Genomic DNA, 17,941 nt, shown 5'->3' with positions numbered 1-17,941 from the left:
ATCAAAAATAACAAGAGTTTTAAAAAAAAAAAAAACAAACCTAGGAAAGTAAATTTGCTAGTACAGTGAACATGAGTAAGATTACAGACCCCTTATTTCAACACATGAAGTTCTTTAATAGCTACAATAGTTTCAAAATGCTCTTACAATTGTTTATAGCCATTCAATATTTTTATTTTAATGAAAAAACTTGATGTATTTATATTTAATTTCTGGAGAGACACATGATCTAAGTTAATTAAATATTTTGAAATGAATTACACTTATTTAGATAGCTATTTTGAAACCTCCTCATTACCCCTTACTGAGCACAAAAATTACTATTTTGAAGATACTTTGGGGAGCTAACTTATTCAGAAATGCTGCAAAACTAGCAGCTTTCCCTGCTTCCACACTGCAATGGTGCCGGGATGTGAATATGAAATATTAGCAGCCACTGGAACATGGTTTAGCCATTCACATGGTGGGCACAAAGTGCTGTACAGAAAAGGCTATTAACAATGACATCAAGAAAGGCTGTCAGCATGAAAGAGTAATCATTTATAGAATTACACAAACATGTAACTTTCATATTGTCTCTCATATGCATATTTCAACAACAAATTAACCTGACCTTCATGTTGGGAACGCTAGCAAACAAAACAGATTACAGTGCTTAATAAAAGTTAAATGTGAGTTACATAACCTCCTACTTTGAATAGCACTGTGTAGTTGCATACTTACCACTGACATTACTTAAAATCAGGTTTCCAGAATCTCTCACTTCATCAAATTTTGCAAATATTGTTTGTAACCTGAAAATAAGGGCAAAGATCAGTTTTAACTTCTATCTGAAGCAGGGATATTTCCCCAACCCCAACATGGAAAATAAAAACTTAACTCCAACTAAGTTCTACATTTTCCTCAAAAGCAAATTTATAGAATGGTTGAAACTCAAGCTGTTTATTATTCCATCCATTATAAAGCTATGGAAACAAATGTCTTGATGACATTTCTTCCTCTTGAATAAAATCAATATATTCTCATAAAAACATAATTCACTTAGCAGTTATATATTCCAATTACATATTCCAATTACAGTAACATGTTTTTTTTTTAAAAAAATGGAAGTCATTACGTTTATATCAAGGAATACATTAGGCATTATGAGTATACTAGCATATTTATATAATGCTCTCAAAAGTAATAGTGGGTGTACTGTAATAATTCAGAATAAAATTCAATTTGTTTGGAGGAAATTACCAGATTTGTCAAATAAAGCAACTGTTCTTAAGAGTCATTTGCTTTCCAGCAGCAGGGAACAAATAGTCACATTTCACTTTCAAAACATGTTAAGAACAACTTAGTGTTATTAAAGTCATGGTGTCCAACACACTAGCCACTAGCCCAGGGGCAAATCTGGTCCCACACGCCTTTCAATCCAGCCTGCGGCAGGTCCCTAGGGCTGCAGAAGGAGCAGAGCTTCGAGTGCTGTGCCCATTTCCTCAGGAAATTCTCTCAGCTATTATTGGATGGAAACCAGCCAATGGGAACTGAGAAACTGGGCTGTACTGCCCCACTCCCACAGGAAAATCTCTCAGTTCCTGTTGGCTGAATGCACAAAACTGACCAATGGGAACAGAGATTTTGCTGAGGGTACAGACAGTGCAGCACAATTTCTCAGCTCCCATTGGCTGGTGTTTGGCCAATAGGAGCTGAGATATTTTGCTGGGAGTGGGAGCAGAACTCCCCTTCTCTCCCTCCCCAGTACAAAGAGCTACATGGAACAACTTTGGGGCTGGCATTGCTCGCAGTCAGGGAAGCCTGCCTGAGAGTGCTGCTGGCCAGGAGTTGCTTAGGTAAGCACCTTCCTGCCAGCATCTGCTTCTAGCACCCCATCTCAGCTCCCTCCCAGACTCTGCATCCCCTCTCGAGGCCCTTCCCCAGGGCAGAATCATCTCTTGCACCCATACCCCCTCCTGGATGCTGCACTCCAATATCTGGTCACAACCCACTCCTTCATCCAAACTCCCTCTGCGACCTCCCCACTGTCTCCTGCACCCCAGTCCCCTGCCCTGAGCTTCCTTCTGCACCAAACCTCCTTCCCAGATCCCACATCCAGTCTCTAAAAACTGTAGCCCTTAACCACTTAGCAAAATCTTGGAGCGACCCCCCCACCCCATCAAAAATTAATGTTCACACCTGCACTTGCCACATATGACTACTTGGCCAGCTGAGTGTGGCTTGTAGGCTTGAACAATAAACATATTTTCAGACTAATGTGTCTAGTTCGCTATAGCTGTAGCCACTCTAATGGTAATAATTTTTCATCGGGGGGCGGAGCTACTGCTTCAGAACTGGCTGCACATTATCGTATTAAATAACATGTTATGTAGCATCACAAAAATAACAGAAATATGCTGAATGTGCTAAGTCAGTGGTTTCCAACCTTTACAGTAACATGGCACACTTCCATGGCATAAACAATTCCATGGTATGCTCAATTTTTCTCTTGTGTGAAAGAAAGCCCACCATGATAGAAATAATAAGAGGAAGTTTCAGTGGTTACCTGATTACTTGCAGAGGAGGAAGAAGCTCCAGAGATCAGGTCCCCCTCTCCGCCAGCCCCTTAGAGCTGTGTTTAGTCTATTTTCCCTCATCCCACTCTTTGCAGAGCCAGGCAGGAGGAGGGGGAATTTATGGCCCAGCACCAGCTGGGGGCTCAAGCAGCAAGGCTGCCTGAGTCCCACCTGGAGCAGGGACATCAATTTCCCTCCACTAGTCACTCTGCAAAGCCTCTGAGAGGGGAAACTGACCAACTTTGTGCCAACTGGGAAGCAAGTGTGCTGTGAAATTTCATCAATTCTCTCCCCCCTGACTTTGGCTCTGAAAAGAGCTGAGGGCAGGGTAACTGATGAAATTTCTGCAGCACACTTAGTTCTCACAGCACAAAGGTGTGCTGTTGCACACTGGTTGATAACCACTGCCCTAAGAGCATGCTAGTAGACAGTAAGGAAAATTATTCAGTTAATATACCTATATTCCTCCTTTAGCTCAGAATGTCATAAGGTAAAAAGCATTTGTATCTATGTATTACTGAAACAGACAAATATAAAAGTAATAGATGACAAATGCAGTTTAACATAAAATAATTCAAATCATATTTACATTTTCCAGGTTAGAAATACATCAGTATAATATGTCAATGCTTTACAAAAAGAATGGAGCACAGAATAATTAGGCTGAATCTACAGTAGTGACTATACATGCATCCATACATCTGACTGTGCCATAATCTCTTTCCTATGTCCATCCACAAACCCCAGAAGTACATGCCTAAAGTAGTAAGTAAGCTAGCGCACCTAAAGGGTATATATATAAGTACATGCCTTTGCTATGGCAGTCCTGTACTTGTGGGGAAAGAGGCATGTAGCAGATCCTGAGTTTCAACAGTCCTCCACCCCGCTTGCACAAGGCAGAAAACCCTTTCCTGCTCGACCCTTACCCAATCTACGAAAGTCCTTGTCAGCAGTGACATTGTCACCAGTGAGTTGCACTAATCACTTCAAAGGGGTCTTCCATAAAGCTCTTTAGCTCAGTACAGGTGAACATGCATCTACTCAGAGACTAGCCAACTGATCCTTCACCAACATCCAGGTCTTCAGCTGCATGTGATTGGAGCACTTCATCCTCCAGAACTTCACCTATAGCTGCAGGAACATGCATATGTACTGGGAAATTTCATGTTGGGTGGAGCAGGCGGACATTCACCAGATTTCAGCCTAGACATACAAATACATGAAGCACTTGAGGCTCCTGTACTGGAGGGGAAAAGGTACAATTGCTCTTGGAGTGATTCTTCTACACACACCCATTCTACAACCAGATGCTCTCGAGGGCTCCCAGTACAGAGCTAGATGTGACTCTTAATCCCTTCCTTAATCTGTCAGTTTTACAGTCTAAAAGGAAACAGATAAGGGCTAGGATGAGGAAGCAGCAGAGTCCAGAGAAGCAACTACGGAAGAAAAAAAACATGTTGTCCTGCACTTCTACACCAAGGATCTAGCACAGCAAACCCTCCCAACACCTGCACAATCTAAGGAGCAAATCAAACTGCAGCAGGAGCCAGAACCTAAAGCTGATACGTTACAATGGCATGCCAACCTCTCACCAACAACCCCTCTTGCTACAATGATACTGATAATGATAATTTCTGATTTTAAGCCCAAGCCCTCACTCCACTCCAAATGTTCTGTGAGAAAAACAGTGCTATAATAATCCTGTTGGAATTCTGCAACTGTTGCACTTGGAGCCATAGTACTGTTAAAGAATTCTAATAATTTTGAGTGAGTGTCCACTATTAAACATTTGGCAAAAGCTATAAAGTTTATGCCACAATCATCTCCTCTGTACCTGTGCACATCCTGGCTAGTATGCAGGCAATGCAAACTTGGGAGATCATGCATACTTGGGAGAAGGGAGGTCCTGTTTGGATATGCAAAACTGGTTGTACAAGTTAACCCTTCTCTCTTCTTCATTGGAAGATTACACAGTGTCTGTGCTATCTCCCTCACTAGTCTTAAAGTCTCCTTACAAAAGAAAACTGAACAGAAGTGTGGATGGTGGGGAGCTGAGAGAAAGGCACAGTTAGATTCAGTAAAGGGAATTCTTTGGATGTCCAAAGAATAACACAGCAGCTCTCTGTTCATTGGAAGACAATTTTTGTTACCTTCCCTGACCCTAGTATCTGGCTTTTCTCCACAATGAGCTGTGCCGCACGAGCTAGGAGACGCAGGGGTCGGGGAGGTAGATCTAGTCCAGCAGTTGCATAAATACAAATGCTTTGCACTTTGCAGCATAGAGGTGAGGGGGTTATAGTTTTGATCTGAAACTTCAGGGAATGACATAAAGCTCTGGTTAGTCTTATTATTTCCCTCTTCTTTTCATCGCTATTAGCAGGACATAAGCCAAAGACTACAGCGATGTCAGGAGTTTGGTGGGTGTATGTGGTACACTGAAAGCTCTGGTAATGCTACCTTAGATTACAGTAAACATCCAGCTGAATTGCCTCCTTCTTCCATAAGCATATTTCAGAAAATTTCTGGTGTTGCAGTGTGACATCTTCAGGATCACTCAGAGATTTCAGGGAATCTGTCACTGTCTGCCCTGTAATTTTGCATGACTACAGAACACCACTAACCAACCTACAAGCACAAAAATCTTACAAGGGCTGAGAATTGGGGCAGGGCACAGAGACCCGCTTTTTTCCCACATGCCATGCAGACACACGCTGGCAACAGAATGCTTAAAGACGTGTGTGTAGCCACTGTGGTCACGAAGCATGCCTGAGGGTCTTGCTGGGCTACTGGCTAGGTGCAGCCTACAGTAAGCACTTCCTGGCTAGAGCCTGCACCTGGCACCCCAAACCTCTGTCCAACATCACAACTCCTTCCCGAACCCAAACTTCCTCCCTAACACTATATCCCTCCCTGTACCTCAATACTCTCCCCAGAGCTCCCTCCTGTAGCCAAGCACCCTCCCAGGCACCACATTCATCCAGTTACATCACAGGAAAGTGCTGTCCCTGACCACTTACCAAAAACTTGGAGTGACACCCTCCCCACTAAAAATTATTGCCTTGCCCTGGTCTTACATATATAACTGCTTATGAAAACTAAGTAGATACGCATATAAAGAAACAATATGAGCACACTAAAACTGTAGACATAATAAAGGGAAATGTTTTCAGTTATGTATTAACTTTACCACTCATGATCCGCCTTGTAAGCCATTGTCACATAACAGAAAAAGTTTAATACTGTTGAGAAGCTCTGAATGAGTCAATTGCATTCAACCTGTAGACCACAGAGTATTTTAAAACAATGGAAGTTACTCATCCATGCAGCAGCAGGAAAGTTTCCATAAGAGTAATGATCACGTCAAACTCTTGCTATTTTGAAGGTTGGCCTTCACCATCAACAAGCAGAAGTGACAACCATATCAGTCTAAACCAGCATTGAGCTACTAGAATTATTTCGTGTTTGTCTTTTCTGAGATCTGCTCCTGGGAGGACAAAGGAACACAAAAGTTTTGCTTTTTGTCAGTATCAGTGTGGAAGGTAATAGCTTTATGTTGAGGTGAATTATTTCACCCACCCCTCCTTGATCCAGAGACCACCTGAGAGAGCTTATTCACAAGATAAACTCAGTCTACTACTGCTGTCTCCTTGCATGCCAGGTTATAGAATGGCTGTACAATGTTCTGTGGGACAAAGCTAAATCCCTCCACCAAAGGACTTCCTAACAAGCACAAGTACTGCTCCACTTGATTTTGTGAAACATGATGCTCCAAATGCCTGCCTGAAGCAGGAAAACAGGAAACTGCTACTCCTACATTCTTCCACTCATCTTGGGTGCATTTACATTCAGATGATGCTCCACGAGAAACAAATGTCCTTGAGAAAATAATATTTCTGTGTGGTCTACCAATTTCAGCAAGGACACATCTGTAATCACTACAATTTGAAAATATGTGCCTAATTGCAATTTGTCCCTGGAATGTCACCAGGCTAGAAAGGCCAAAATATAAAATTATTATGCAGATAAAAATCTGATGGAATTCTTGTATGTAAAGCTGTTCGCATCAGACAATGCATCTTCCAACAGAATACATAAAATAAACAGTTTTCAACTCTGGTTATATATAATTTGTTACATAACAAGCAGAATTAGAAACAGCAATGATGTTATAAAGAGGAGGAATTGACAGGTCGTGTAAAAATGGTACTACATATTTAACAATAGTAGGATTTTAATGCATTCTAGGCACTGAGTAAAATAATTAAGTAGTAAAAATTAAAGATGATTTACCTTGCAGCAGGAATTCCCCTCTTATTAAGGTCTGCTCTTACTTTCTCTCCTACATATCTATAAATCTCCACAATTGCCAATATTGCAGCATCTCTCACCTGTGAATGTATATTTAAATAGTTATTTTAAATTGCAGATTATATTTGATACAACACAATGAATATTGAATCGTCCAGTGCCCCTACAACAATGCAATACGTGCATTTCGTTCATAAGCAGTTGGAAACAAGAGGATGGAAGAGAAAAGTAACGTTATTTCAAGGACTCTGCTAGCCAGTAAGTCTACTACACCTGGGAACCACTGGTAGAACCAACTAGGTACGGACAAGCCGAATTTTCTATAAAGAGTAACAGGCAGCAGCAAAGGAGAGGAAAATGCTTTAAAACTGTAGAAAAACTATGGAAACTGAGAGAAAGACTCTTGCAGAGAAGATACTGAGACCATGGAAATTAATTCAGTTATTGTGGGGACTGGACAACAGTATTCCCTATAAGCTGTGCACCTGTGGGGCTGCTCAGGAAAGATTCAATGCCACCAGCTGATTAGCAGAGCACCCACAGCTACATTTTTTTGGTCCTATTGGTGATGCCTATTTGTACATGCCTCAATGTACAAGTAGAAGGACCCTGAGATACAGGAATTTGAGGCCGTGGCCATCTTAAAGCTGGGGGTCCGACTTCTGTGTTTAGTTTTAACTCTAAGTTAATAAACCCTACTCCTATGCTAAGATTATTTCACTGGACTCTCAAAAGCCAAAACTCCCTTGAAAATAGGAAGGGAACTAGGGTACTGATGCAGGCCCACCTGTAGTGTGACCTTTGGTGAAGGGACAGTGGGGAAGGGGCCATCCCAGTGACATCTACAAAGAGAAACACTGGATGGGATGATATACAGATATCAAAAAATCACAGATAGGGAATGAGTAAGGTCAGAAGTTGGTAGAAAAATATATGCAGAGAAAGCCGGAAGGGAGTATCTCCAAAAACTACACCATACCTATCACATGAAAGATAAAACACAAGTCCTTAATATTACTATTCCATGGAAAGAATTAACTTACTTGATTCCAGAATGCTAGTGATCTGTGAAAAGGAAAGCAAGTGATCCACAACAGACTCATTTGATTAAGCTATGTTCCATACCATGACTATTGTTTTTAAAAAAGCCACGAAATGTCAGAGCTACTTTCAGACTTGAAAACTCCTCCCTATGCTATTAAGGAGACAAGAATCTAACCTAATTGAAAGCTAAAGCATGTAACTTAGATGAAAGACCTACTGTTTAGTCTATATTCTATCAAAATTGTCTTTTCCTTACTGTATTTTCTAGTGCTTTTCCAAATCCATTTTTGGAGACATCATAAGTGGAGATTTAACTACTTCTATTTGAATGCTACTGTGCAGATGTTTCTATTCAGAAATTTTCTTGTTTTCATTTTAGCAACATCTTTGCTTAATTTCACCTCATTACTAACCACAATCATTGTATTTCCCTGCATATCCCACTTCACCTTTCTGCATCCTGCAAGACGTGTTCACTTTTTAACTGCTATGTTTCTGTACTCCAATGGTCAACCTATGTGAATTTTATTTTAATCTTCTTTCTGAGCTTAATCTTTCCTGCCACTCAATTTTTGTTGCTCTTTTCTGAAAACGTTCTACAGAAAATGACTGACTAACAAGCAGTAACTTCATTTAAACTGCTGAACACAGTAAACGCACAAAATGAGAGCCAACAAGCCCCACTGAGGCCATCACCATGTTCACCACAACCCCATGTCCATCTGGCAACATATACATACAAAATATAAGGCTCAAGGAAACAAAATGCATAGCTTGAAGAGATTGACTTAAAAGGCTTAACTTATGTACTTCATGGGTTTTTTTTAAACAGTATGTAACACTAATTGAACATCTTTTCATAACAAACATACACTGTACAAGTAATGTCTAAAAATAAAATCCTTACCTGACTGTTGGAGTCTCCAAACAAGATGCATAAATGTGGTACCAACTTGCTAAGAATTAAAGATTGTGCACCATATCTAAAATAAAAAGCTCGATCAAAAACACAGAAAAACTTTTTCACTCCAAAACAGCAGCTTTACTTTGTAGCTTACTATCACTAAGTAACCATTTTCCTGGATCCCCAGGTTTTGGTATGGTGGTTACCCCCTTTTTATATATAGGGGTGGCAAAAGAACATTCTTTCAGCTAACTGCAATCAATTGCTCAGATCTTCCGTTTATGAAGAGCATATTTTAAATGCACCATGCTTCTTGAAATATCAAATTGAGATGCAAGTCATTCAGAAACCAATAGGATAGAGTTCTAAAATTTATTATTTTAAGTTTCCATAGAAAAAAAGGTGCTTACATTTTCAAGGTTGCAATGAGACACAAACAGACTCCTTCTCGGGATCGGTTGTTCTTGTGTTTAAACCCTGCAGCAAGACGTTCCCAAACACACTATTAAAACAAAACAATTGCTTTTAATTACTGGAAGCATAATACAATTCTGTTCACCTATAATAATGTTATCATCAATAGTTTGATGAAGTTTTGATTTAATGACAATATTTTAAATTTGTGTTGTTAAGTGGAGAGTTTAAAAAAATTTTTTATTTGTTTGTTTTACAGGATTTACAGTGTAGAACACTAACTCTACCTACCTTTCCCAAACTGGGGATTATTTACATTACAAAACAGAAAATATTCCATACCTGAAAAATTTCTGAAATGGTTTGCCTTTATACATTCCCAATATTTCATTTGCCTAATCCAATGCACATGTTGAACCTCTCTAGTCCGGCACTCTTGCCCAGCAACATCTGTAATTCAGCATGATTTTAGTTAGCAGGATTTAGCACTTAGCATAGGTGTGGCCAAGTTTCCCAGGGTCCTATAAAGTTTGTTTACGGCCACCAGTCCTAGCTCTCAGTGTTCTGGGCTGTTCTTTAGCTGTAATTTACCCTAAATGTCTTACAAGAACTCACTAAGCAGTGAAGGCATTAGTAATGTCACTAAACAACATTAACCTGCTATGGTCTAGCAAATTCTCTGATTTGGCACTGACCAGGTCCAGAGACAGCTGGACTAGAGAGGTTCAACCTGTTTTCTTAAATCCTGTTCTTTTTGAAAAGCCAAAGCAAAATTTTAAAATTTCAAACTACTATGGCATAGGATTATATTTATTTTGTCCAATATTTTACTAAATTCCCTATTAAAATCTCCTCCCATTTCCTATGTCTTCCTATCCTGTATAATTCTTCTACTACTGTATTAAGTTTCTTCTGCCTTTCTCCATATTTTAATTTTTCCCCCATTCATTTACACTGGTTCTACTTTCTCTCCAATTCCATTTGTTTCTGCTTGTGTGTTGGTCTCCTGACATTTCTTTTACTATGAATTTCTTGCACTAAACAATTCCTCATTTGCTCTACTGCATATAATTTTTCATAGTCTTTTGTCTGTCTTTATTCATTCCCTTATAATTTTATCTTTTTCACTCTCCTCTTCCCAATAATTCTGGAGCTCTCTATCACACAGATAATGCTACAACTTGGAGATTACAAAACTCTGGATTTCCAATGATATTTCAAAGCAAGTGCATAGGCTGAAACTGTAAGGCCCTTTTAGCTTCAATGTTGCCATCACTGAGCAGGCATGTGAGAATGTCACCTAGCAACAGCTGCAAACTGCCTGAGGAAGAGGGTATTTTTCAGTGTATACAGCATTCTGTAATACAGACTCTTCAAATGGTGCAATTCTGATGTAGCATAATTACACCAAACAGTACACTCACTGCGTAGCATGCCTATGCAAATTATTAAAATTGCATTGGTCTTACTGCAAAACACTGACAAAGCTACAATGCTAATCAAAAAGAGATAGTATAGAAAGTACTGAACATTAGACAACATCCTCTTTCATAATCATGTAACATACTAAAATAGCTATAAAAAGGTCACACTGATCAATGATTTAAAAACAATTTGCACTTGCAAATCTTAGAATTTATTTTTTATAAACAACAAAGAACAAATTAGAGAAGACCCCAGCAATACTTGCTTGCCAAAATAGTCAGATGAACAATAAAGTACAGACAAGCAAGGAAAAAAAATATAAATTTCCAATTAGCCCGTCTTCTGAGGCAAAAGAGAAAATGAGGAAGTCTTTTTGACAGACAGAGAAGAAATAGAGCAGTAACTCCAAGGGACTATAGGGCAGAAAAATAAAAGTTTTCAAACAAATTTAGGATAACCTAAGCTACCTCTCCACTATCCCCCATCTCTCCAAAATCACGTGGGTCTCTGAGAAATCTGCTTTCTAGTAACAGTTAGCATCTCCTCCTCCTATTTGGCTTGCTACACCCATGCGTTTAAACATTGTCTCTGTATAAATGATGCTACTCTACCTTTCCATGTTTCATTCTGTATTTCACTGCCTTTGCTTATTTTTGAAAAAATATATATATATATTTTTCTCAACATAAGCAAGTAAATCATCTATTCCTAGGCTACGGCTACACAAGAGGGTTTTTCCAGCAAAACCAGTCCTTTGTCAGAAAAAAAAAACACAACCATGGAGCATCTGCACACAAAATGCACTTTGTTGGCAAAACCCAGCACCACCACTGGCAGCATTATGCCTCTCCCCGTCCAGGTATAATGCCTCTCTTGACTGTTCTGTCAAGAAAACAACTGTGTAGACACTCAGGGCTTCTGGCTCACCGGGGAGTCCTGTTTGCAGAGCTTCTGGTCACCCATTCTGTCAAGAGAGACACAGTCTGGCTGCTCTCTGTCGACAGAGTGGATTACTCTTTCAATCTGCTTTTATGTGTAGATGCAATCTGTTGACAGGAAGTTTGCCAGGAAATCTCTTCCAACAGTCACTTCTCATGCAGACGTAGCCCTTGATAACAGGCTATTATAGAAGTGATGAAAAGCTTAGTAAGAAACCCATGTGATTCAGTCCTTTCTGAATCAGGGCAAGGTACAGAAGGGGTAGAGGATAGAGCACTACGTGTTTCTAAAGATTGCTTAAATCACACCAAAATACTTTTGGCCACACAAACAAATTTTCAAAAGTTCTACTTGCAGATGAGGTTTATTGATCCAAGTTCACAGCACATTCATCCCCACATCTCTGACCAAACACATGGGGGGTTTAGGGGGTTTAAATTACCTTGCTCTGATTTGCAAAAAACCAAGAATGTCCATCTCATTTCAATATCTAAACTTATAAAGATAATTTTCTTTAGAGGTCATTAGTAATAGTTGAGTAACAACAACATTCTTATTGATGATCCCTCTTCCAAGAATCCCCAATACCACCACTTGAAACAATAATCCTGTTAGATGGTCGTGCTATTGTTCAGACTCCCATTAACAGTAGTCTTACAGAAGCACCTAAAAGAACCTACCATAAACAGAGTCCTGTTGTGCTAGGTAGTGCACATAGTAAAAGATTTTCCAACACAAAGCTTACAGTCTAAGGTTATGTCTACACGCCCTTCAGTCAATAAAACTTGTCGCTTAAGGCTGTGAAAAAACACTCCCCCCTTCCCCCAACAAAAGTTTGACTGGGAAGAGCGCCCGAATAGACAGTGCTTTGTTGGCAGGAGATGCTCTTTCACCGATAAGGTAACCATCTCTTGTTGGGGGTGGTTTTATTCGTCAGCAGAAGAGAATTCTCTTCTGACCAAGAGTGGCTACACTGTGTACCTTATAACAGCAAGGCTGTAGTGGCACGGCTGTGTCACTGTAAAATTCTCAATACAAACAGCCAAAGTACACATGACAGACAAAAGAGGAAAGAGAAGAAGTATGTGTAGCTTATTTTATATTCAGGAACTGAAGTTCAGAGAGACTAATACTTTGCTCACGATCTGGGAGGAAGTGGATGGCAGACCCAGGAACCCAGATTTTTGGGGGCTATAATTTAGTGTCTTAACCACACAACTATCCTTATGTGGATATATTACTCACCCTAGGTTTTTAATTTATTTGACTTTGAGGAAACTATCAAATACAACTGTACTAATTCAAATCCAACCATCTTCTGACCATGAAGTTGCCATAAATCAACTTGGGTATTGCCTGACAATCGTACACAAAATCAAATCGATCACTTTGCAGTTCAAAGGAAATGGCGAAAATCCCTGGAAGATGTGCATGCTAGGTGTGGAGCACACATCAGATCAGAGCACCACTTAGTAGTTGCTAAACTCCAAATGCAACTTGTGGCAAGAAAACGATAGCCCAGCACAAGAACCAAATTCCATGTGAGGAAGTTGAGGATACAAGAAACAAATGAAGCCTTCCGCTCTACCTTGGGAAACCGCTTTGAGGCGCTCCAAAACAAGGGAGGTGAAGAAATTGTGGAGGGAGTCTGGAGCTCAATAAAGGAAGCTATGGTGGAAAAGTGAGATGTGGTGTTACAGAGACCTCCCACTACCCAGAAGGAATGGATCACAGATCAGACATGGAGAATGATCGAAGAATGGAAGGCATTCAAACCATAGGTCAATCAAGCAAAAACAAGAGGCTGGAAAGAAGCTGCATCATCCACATACCATGAAATCACTGGCAAAGTAAAGAAAAGTCTTCATAGGGATAAAAGAAATTTCCTAAATGAGATTGAAAAAAAACAGACGCAGCATCTAAACAACAGGGCTTGAAAACCCTGTACAATATAAAATTCAAGCCTTGAGCAGAAGGAAAAGAAACCCAGACTGGTCAAAAACAAAGATGGTCAGCTACTTACCTCAGTGGATAAGTAGCTAGCCAGACAGAAGGAAAATTTTGAAGAAGTGTTAAACACACCACCACCAACAAATCCACCACAGCTAGAATCAGGAGAACCCCAAGAAATCAACACTGGGGCAATGACAAAAGAGGAAGTCCACTAGGCAATAAGGAACCTAAAGAGTGGCAAGGCAGCAGGGCCTGATAATATTCCACCTGAAGTACGAAAAAGGAGGAAGAGCTGCTATATTAGACTAGCTACACAGTTTACTAAATCTGATATGGACAGCAGGAGAGCTTCCAAAGGATTAGAGAAAACGGCTGCTAGTGAAACTCCCTAAAATCCAGAGATCTGTCACTGTGTGAAAGGTGGAGGAGGATCACCCTCCTGTCCATTCCAAGCAAAGTACTAACTAGAGTCATCTGGAATGAATGAAAGATGACAGACCACAAACTATGAGAAGAACAGGCAGGCTTTAGGAGAGAACTAGATAATAACACTTCAGATCATCGTAGAACAATGCATCGAATGGCAAGCACCACTCTACATCAACTGCATAGACTTCATGAAAGCCTTTGACAGCTGGACAGGCAGTCCATCTGGACCACTGTGTGACATTATGGCACCTCAGGCAAACTGATTACCATCATCAAGAAACTGTATGAAAAATACTCCTGCCAAGTGATCCATGATGGAAAATTGTTGGAAAAATTCCAGGTTAAAACAGGTGTACACGAAGGCTGCCTTCTTTCTCCATTACTCTTCCTGATTATAACCCACTCTAGGACAAAAACCGCATATGCTGACTCAGGAGGGGGGTACCAACGGACCCAAACTAGGAAACCTGAAGATCTAGAGTTCACAGATGACTTAGCTCTGCTTGAAGACAAGCTAGAGCCTGTGCAAGAGAAGACAGATGCCGTACATGAAACAGCTGAGTGAGTGGGCCTCAAGATCAGTCAAGAGAAGACCAAGCTGATGCTCATTAATTGTAGACAGGAAAGCAAAATTACAATTGAGGGAAAAGCAGTGCAAGAAGTTGACCAGTTTGTTATCAGCAAGAAAGGGGGCACTGACGAGGACATCAGTGCAATACAAAAGGCCCAACAAGTGTTTGCCTTATTACAACCAGTTTGGTGTGCAAGAGCTGTTTCAACAAGAACCAAACTACATATTTTCACTCCCAACGTGAAATCAGTGCCACTGTATGGCTTGAAGACATGCCAATTGTCCAGAGCAACATTAAGAATATTCAGAGACTTGTCAATAAATGCCTTGACATACTCTCCAGCTAAGGTGGTACAATAGAATGCCAAATGAAACAGATGAAAACAAACCACAAGCCATCAGAGATCCAGATCAAGAAGAGAAAATGGCAATGGGCAGGCAATATCCTGTGTAAGGACTGCGAGGAATGTAAAAGAGGAAAAGGGGATGTCCCAGACAAACACGGTAATGAAGTTTCCTGGACCAAGTAAAAGCAGAGCCCTTAATGTGGGATCAAATCAAAACTATAGCCAAGGATCGCAAGAGATGGAGAATGACTGTGGAGTCCCTATGCTCCACTAGGAGTCCAAAAGGATTAATCATCAATTTATATCCATGCCCATCTGTTTCAAACATGCTTAATTAAAATACATTTGCCATCTTGAAATGAAAACATCTACTGTTGATACAATATATAAATGTAAAAAACAGTATGCTTAGTGCTGAGTTACATTGCTTGCACACAGATAATGATCCACCTAAAACTTGCACACATAGTTAACTCACATCATTCAAACAACTTGTGTATCAAGTTAAGATCAAATGTAAACTGCGTGAGATCACAGCTTAAAATGAATTTCCAGAAGTTGTCATACCATGGGTGTTGCTGTCTGGTCCATTAATTTCAATATCAGACTCTGTGCTTGTTCTCGAACTTGGTCTTTGGCATCTCCCATTCGATCAATCAATGCTAGAAGAACTACAGGACAAAAAACAAAATATGTATTCCTCAAATTAAGAATAACCACTTTATAAGAAATGTTTCTTAATATAAAATTAAGATACTTCTTCTAGTTCAAAAATCAAGACATCATTTAAAACAAGTTCAAACTATTTTAAAGATATATTGAAATGAGCCACTAATCACTTTTGTGTCACACATATTTAAGACCAATGTATTGGACTGGAATTAAGAAACAGAAGGCTATCAAAATGGCTAGGACAAAGATAGTATTTTCCTTCTCACCAACCATATATATTACTTCAGTTTCATCTTCAAAAAGAGGGTGTCAAAGACTTCTCAGTCTATATTATTTCAGAAATAGAACATTTTGCCCCAGCTCAAAAACAGGCCTGGAAATTATTTTTAAAAACTTTTAGTAGTTCCCTTATTTTCCAGGCATAACAATTACTAAAATCTGTAGAGAATTATAATATGTATAATTGAATTAAAGCTTTATCTTCCAAAAGAATCAGGGTATAAAGCAAAATATTAAACACAAGATTCCTTAATACAGGTTGAAACTCTCTATTCCAGCACCCTTGGGACCTGATCAATGCCAAACCACAGAATCTGTCAGACCACAAGAGATCAATATTGACTAGTCCCATTACCAACATTTCCACTGTTTAGTGAGCTCTTGTAAGACATTTGGCGGTAAATTACAGCTGAAAACACAGAGCCAGGACTGGTAGCTAAAAACAAACTTCAGGGGACCGCAAGAAACTTGATCACTTAGCATGGATATGGCCATCTGGCTAACTAAAATCATGCCAGATTACGGATGTTGCTGAACGAGAGCGCGCTGGAATAGAGAGGGTCAACCTGTATTATTTAACAGCAATAAATTTAATGACTTGAAGATAGTCACAAAATAAACAAGCTGTAATGGAAATCAATATCAGACTTACAAAATCTTTCATCAGCTGAACTCCCAAACTTCAACTTAACTGTGATTAAAAGGCAGCATTACAACAGGGAGGACACCATTATTTACTTCTTTCCATTCTGAAAACTGACCATTACCCCACTTGTTTCTTTAACAAACAAAACAGTTATCTATCAATGGGAGGATCTGCCCTCATATTTGATACTCTTTTCTGTAGGATGTCATAGGATAAACACTTAAATACCATGCATTTGCTATCTTACACTGAAGCAAGCAAAAATTTGCAGGATTATTCTCATCCACTAGCCCAAAGTAAGCATTTTCTTTTCATTAACAGTTTGTCTTGTTTTTAAATCAAAATAAATAAATGTTAACAATGACATTTGGTGCCTAGGATGGTAAAATGCAAATATTTTCAAGCTGTTATAATAAAAGAAGCATTATAGAAAGTGCTCAAAATGATTTTTGGTTCAGTCTGTTTCTCCCCTGCTCAGTTTGCACATACTTAAGGTGTACTTCATGACAAGCCTTGTAAGGCAGCACATGGTATTTAACATAATCTCAAGAAACGCAAGTAAGTCTTTTGATAGTTTCAGCTTTAACTCTTCAGATTTACAAATATAAGACAAGAAGTTTATTCAAGGCAGGGCCTTATATTTACTAAGAAAGGATCACTATTTTCATTAGTTCTTGAGGTTAGTCAGTGCTATATGCTGACAAATGATAGAGATGGAGAGGTAAAGGAGAAACCGTACTTTACATTACAGATAAAATTAGGGAGTACCATCCCATGACCTATCCTTCAAGGGAAACCTGAATAATAATGTCAGTAAGTACAAAACGAACAATGACAGAGCAATGGAAAGACATGGATGTGGAACCATGAACGAAAATCAAGAGAGGCTTGATAATTACGAATGGTCTAGTCATCTGTTACTCTATTTCAACACTGTAAAATTCACGAGCTGATGATATGGTGCTTTCCAAATGGCAAAAATAAGAACCAGACTGACAGATCAGTAGCAAACGTCGACGCTCATCGAAAAGGGGGCAAATGCTGGCAGCAGCCACTACTAGCAACAGCCTCCATCAAGCTAAAATTGAGAAGTGTGGATCCACCAAACAAGGGACATACATGTTAAGACACTGACAAATCCAAGCCCCCTGAACTTCATTCTGCAATTAAAGAACAGATTTCAGGCACTTGTAGACTAACAAAGAGGAAGCGAAAGCGGATGAGATCAACAAGTGGGACAAAGTAACAGCAATTTATAAACAGAACAGTGAGGTCTATCAAGGCTACAAGCAGAAAAGAAAGTAGTGGATTACACCCTACACATGGAACATCACAGAAACCAATAAGCAATGAAAATAAAGTTAGACAGAAAATGCCAGAAGTAAAACGAAAACTGCCAGGAAAAAAAAAAAAGTATATAGGCCAAATGCCTTGTGAGAGCAGACCAACAAA

The 17,941-nt window shown here is 39.5% G+C and overlaps 1 protein-coding gene across 7 annotated transcripts in view; it reads right to left on the bottom strand.

The window, feature by feature from the left end:
* Positions 1 to 17,941, bottom strand: part of CLASP2 (cytoplasmic linker associated protein 2) — a 325,025-nt gene that overhangs the window by 261,521 nt on the left and 45,563 nt on the right. For all 7 annotated transcript variants that reach the window (XM_074988197.1, XM_074988200.1, XM_074988203.1 and 4 more), the window contains exons 3-7: positions 15,460 to 15,563; positions 9,225 to 9,316; positions 8,818 to 8,893; positions 6,849 to 6,946; positions 724 to 794 (exon numbers count right to left, since the gene is read on the bottom strand). In XM_074988197.1, the coding sequence (XP_074844298.1) occupies positions 724 to 794; positions 6,849 to 6,946; positions 8,818 to 8,893; positions 9,225 to 9,316; positions 15,460 to 15,563 (441 nt within the window). The remainder of the gene's footprint in view (positions 1 to 723; positions 795 to 6,848; positions 6,947 to 8,817; positions 8,894 to 9,224; positions 9,317 to 15,459; positions 15,564 to 17,941) is intronic.

Source organism: Carettochelys insculpta, chromosome 2 (genome assembly GCF_033958435.1).
Source record: "Carettochelys insculpta isolate YL-2023 chromosome 2, ASM3395843v1, whole genome shotgun sequence".
NCBI lineage: Eukaryota > Metazoa > Chordata > Testudines > Carettochelyidae > Carettochelys > Carettochelys insculpta.
The sequence above is the reverse complement of the archived record's forward strand: the minus strand, read 5'-3'. Positions and strand labels throughout refer to the sequence as shown.